The following is a 4,642-nucleotide window of genomic DNA, read 5'->3' as shown; positions in this document are numbered from 1 at the left end:
CTCAACCTGGAGGCACTTCGAATCCCGGCTAGGGCGGAAATTTTTTGACTAATCTTTTCTGTTCTTGGATAGGCATGGCTGCAAAAAGAACCTGACCGACTGGCCCTCAACCTCAACCTATAGGTGCTGGGTTCGAACCCCGGCCAGGGCGGAAATTTTTTGACTAATCTTTTCTGTTCTTGGATAGGCATGGATGCCAAAAGAACCTGACCGACTGACTCTCAACCTATAGGTGCTGGGTTCGAATTCCGGCCAGGGCGGAAATTTTTTGACTAATCTTTTCTGTTCTTGGATAGGCATGAATGCAAAAAGAACCTGACCGACTGGCCCTCAACCTAAAGGTGCTGGGTTCGAACCCCGGCCAGGACGGAAATTTTCTGAACTTTTCCGTGCTTGGATAGGCATGGATGTAAAAGAATCTCTTGAAGTAATGCGATAAAAAAGGGGCTGTTTCAAAGGATTTATCTTAGAAACTGTTTTTTTTTTTTTTTCTTCTTACAAATTTATAGTTTTATTTTACAGCTAGCGGCTGTTTCATTCATCTTAGGATGTCAGGCCGAAATGTGGCATAAAAATAGCTTAAATATGAGTGATTGGGCTGTTTCATTCATCTTAGGATGTCAGGCCGAAATGTCGCATAAAACTAGCTTAAATATGAGAGATTGAGTGATGCTGTTAAACCTTTGAAAACATAGAAATAACAATTTTGACTTTTCTTTTTAATTTTTTTTCTCTTTTTTAGGTAGTCATCATTCATATTAGTCATATGTGGTTAGGTCTTTACGTTAACCCATATAATTATGCCAATTGGATCGTTAGAGACACAGTAGGAAAATGAACACAGATTTTTTTGTCTCTCCAAGTAAAAACAGGTATGATCAACAAAAAATAAATCTTGAAAAAAATCTCATACTTAACACGTCGACTTCCACGCTTCCATTGCCACGCTGACTTCCGCGCTTAGTAGAGGCCACATCACATTCGCGCAGATCGTGGGCTATAATAACTCAGTTTTTACTTCCTACTAGTTCCTACCTTTAGATGAGAAAAAAAACATACTTAACACGTCGACTTCCACGCTGACTTCCGGGGCTTAGTAGAGGCCACAGCCGCGCAGGTTGTTGGCGATATATGTATAACTCAGTTTTCACTTCCTACTAGTTCCTACCTTCAGATGAGACAAAAGAAAAAAAAATCCATACTTAACACGTCGACTTCCAAGCTTCCATTGCCACGTTGACTTCCGCGCTTAGTAGAGGCCACAGCCGCGCAGATTGTTGGCGATAATGACGTCCGTGACCGCGTCAAATACGAACTGTATGTTGTTCGTGTCCGTGGCACAGGTCATGTGACAGTAGATCTCCTTCGTGGTGGATTTGTTCTTCGCCTCGAACTGGGCCTGAATGTAGGCCGCAGCCTCGCCGTACTCCTGAGCACCTGGGAGGAGAAACAAAGAGAAGAGGTTGAAATAGAGATGATACTCTAAAAAAAAAAGATGAGTGTTTCACCGCCGTTTTATTTCGTAGCAATGAAACAACTGCTACATTGGACGCTTGTGGTCTGTGTCGTAGCGTGCCCATACCTCTCATCAGATGGGCGACAAAAGACATAATACTTCCCATTTGGGTGCTGGGTCAACATGAGAACACCAGAAAGTAACTCGGTGAAATATTTCATTTTTTTTTTTTTTTTTTTTTAATATGGTGAGATTCAAAACCTTCTGAACCCCAAAAAACCTATTAAAAATACTTCCCCAGTCTCTAGGCTCAAAGGATTTTCAAATACTCGATGATTACTCGGTAAATTTGTTAAGGTTCATTTTAACTTTGGGTTGTATGGGAAACGAATACTATTTCACTTATTGTTAAAAGGGCAAAGCTTACTTATTTGTTACATTATAAAGGAGGACTAGTTTCGCCGGTGAGGGCATCTTCAGCAATGTTTTCCGTTTTCCATTCCATCCATATTTTCTTCTTATATTTCTTTCACATCATATATCTTTCACATACATTCTTTTTTTTTTTTTTTAAAGATGAGTGTTTCACCGCCGTTTTTATTTCGTAGCAATGGAACTGCTACATTAGACGCATGTGGCCTGTGTCGTAGGATGCCCATCCCGTAGTATGCCTCTCATCAGATGGGCGAGAAGAGACACAATACTTCCCATTTAGGTGCTGGGTCAGAGGAGGAGGAGGAGAAGAAGAAGAAGAAGAAGAAGAAGAAGAAGAAGAAGAAGAAGAAGAAGAAGAAGAAGAAAAAGGAATATGTTTGAATGAAAATGCAATTCTTTGTGCAATCATCTGCAGCATTGTAGGATTTCCCAAACATCTTAATAATCCCAACACCCAAGACTTACCTACCATGGTGGCATTTTCCTCACGAGGCTGAGTGGACCCCGCAACAGCCAGTCACGGAATCAATCATTTGCATGATACATTTTTTTTACTCCGCCGGGAATCGAACCCGACTACTGTAATTACTGAGGGGTGGGGTTAATGCCTAAGGCATTCTCTACCACCCCACCCTTGATGTACAGAATATAGTGTTAACATGAAATTATATACAAAATAAAATAAATAATATAAATGCGCATAGCGACCGGTGCCAGCATGGTATAGGTAATTGGGAGCTGGATTATTGCGATATATGTATTTGGAAAAAATCCTACAATGCTGCAGTGAGCACCAAAGTTGTGATATAAGTAGTAACACAAAGAAAAGACATTTATTTATTTATTTATGTATATTGATCATACGGGCTGTGCAAATTCAAACTGTCCGATGGGATTTTTTCCTAGAGGTTTGATAGAGGGAACTGTAACTGCTAAGGTCTTATCGTCCCGAAATTGAAGACAGAAGGAAGACAGGATAGGAGAAAGCCAGCCGTTCCGAGAGCGAACATTATCCCATCGGGATAAAATCCGCCCCGGGAGGGGAGCGAGGAAAAGTTTTCTCTCCCGCAGTCTTTGCACTCTGTGTATTTCTTATGGTGATTTTATCGATCAAAAATTGATCATATCTCAGGATCGGTTTAGATTTTCGCAAAATCCTTTCTTATTGCACACCTAGACCATAAAAGGAATATTCCTACCAAATTTCAGCTTTCTAGGTGTTGTGGTTCTAGAGATAGAGCGATCAGTGTGTGAACTATGAAATGTGAACTGTGAATGGATCTCGTTCTTATAATATAAGATTCCATTGTCTGTTTTGTTTTCAGGGATGCGGATATGATGCGAGAGAAGCAGAAAAAAGCAGCCGACATCAAAGCGAACGCCAAGTCATAAGCACCGACATAATACCAGGACACAGAGGAGGGCAGTGCGGGAAACGCCAAGGAAAAAATATATAAATTTTTGTAATACGAAATGGCTCTTTTGGGGTCTTTTTGGTGGTTTTCATCAACTTTCTTTATAGCCACTGAGAGCCTGTTAGGTTAACAGCCTTGTTAAGCATTAAGGGGGAAAAAATTAAAATTCTTTTAACACGAAATGGCTTTTTAGGGGTTTTTTGATGGTTTTCAACTTTTTTTTTTTGTGAGGATTGATAGAGGGACTTTAACTCGTTTTGTTTAGGTCCTTCGTCCCGGAGAGCGAAGAGAGAAGAAAGACAGGAAAGAGGAAAGCCCGCCGATGCAGGAGCGAATGTTTCCCCATCAGGGAAAAATCCGCCCTGGGCGGGAATCGAACCCGCGGCACCGGGTCGCCGCGACGTAAGAACAGGCACGAGCCATGCTCTAACGACCGAGCTGTCGGTGCTGGCGGTTTTCAACTTTTCACCAACCTTCTTTTTAGTCTCTAACAGCCCGTTAGCTTTAACAGTTCTGTTAGGCCTATACAGATCAAATGGAACTTAACAGCCTTGTTAAGCTAATACAAATCAATGGTTAAGCTAATACAAACCCGAACAGTTCTGTTAGGCCTATACAGATCAAATGGAACTTAACAGCCTTGGTAAGCTAATACAAATCAATGGTTAAGCTAATACAAACCCTAACCAGCCTAGCAAGCTGGCAGTTCCTCAAAGGGTTCTCTTTGCTTTTAAAGACCAAGTACAAGTCCCCAAGTCCCCACGATGGTTGACTGCGGTTCAGGACGAGCCAGCCAATTTAACATGGCTAGAGCTAGAGACCATCACCCCGGTGTATAGCAGATACAAAAAGACATCTTTTCTTTATTCTGCTATCGCCATTCGGCGAAAGCTAAAGCCGCTACAACAACAACAACCATCCTGACATTTCAGGGAAATGGGTCGTCCATCGATGATGATATATAACACAGTTTTACAAGTTTAATATACCCTATTTTTTAAGGCTATGGAAAGCGGTACTGTAACTTGGGTGATTTTGTGAGATTGAACAAAAGGTCCGCTGCCCCAGAAACAGTCATCGTAATGTGTGGCTCCTGGGTGATGTGGTGCAGTTGTGTTAATTATTAGGTGAAGAAAGTTAAACAAAGATACCGCACCTCGGTGTTAAGAGGAACCCACATCACTAGTGCGAGCCGGACCATTTAGCACCCCAAGCTAGGGTCGGCTCCAATACCTTTAAAATAAGAGTTTGTAATCCACATAAATTTATTAGACACTTTATCTGAGCAAATCTCGATAAAGAATATTGTTATCAAAATTGTTCATGGTAACAACAA

The 4,642-nt window shown here is 41.3% G+C and overlaps 1 protein-coding gene and 1 long non-coding RNA gene across 2 annotated transcripts in view; both read right to left on the bottom strand.

Moving 5' to 3' along the window:
* Window positions 1-722: 722 nt before the first annotated feature.
* Window positions 723-4,642, bottom strand: part of LOC103507425 (guanine nucleotide-binding protein G(o) subunit alpha) — a 54,880-nt gene continuing 50,960 nt past the window's right edge. Inside the window, exon 6 of the mRNA XM_026822288.1 lies at window positions 723-1,437. Coding sequence (XP_026678089.1) covers window positions 1,250-1,437 — 188 coding nt within the window. The 3' untranslated portion in view covers window positions 723-1,249. The remainder of the gene's footprint in view (window positions 1,438-4,642) is intronic.
* LOC113466690 lies at window positions 3,271-4,110 on the bottom strand. The gene is made up of 2 exons (XR_003391013.1): window positions 3,899-4,110; window positions 3,271-3,808 (listed from the first exon to the last, which is right to left on the bottom strand). It is a non-coding gene; the product is annotated as an uncharacterized LOC113466690 (long non-coding RNA).

This window comes from Diaphorina citri, unplaced genomic scaffold, assembly GCF_000475195.1.
Source record: "Diaphorina citri unplaced genomic scaffold, Diaci psyllid genome assembly version 1.1 scaffold312, whole genome shotgun sequence".
Taxonomy (NCBI): domain Eukaryota; kingdom Metazoa; phylum Arthropoda; class Insecta; order Hemiptera; family Psyllidae; genus Diaphorina; species Diaphorina citri.
The sequence above is the reverse complement of the archived record's forward strand: the minus strand, read 5'-3'. Positions and strand labels throughout refer to the sequence as shown.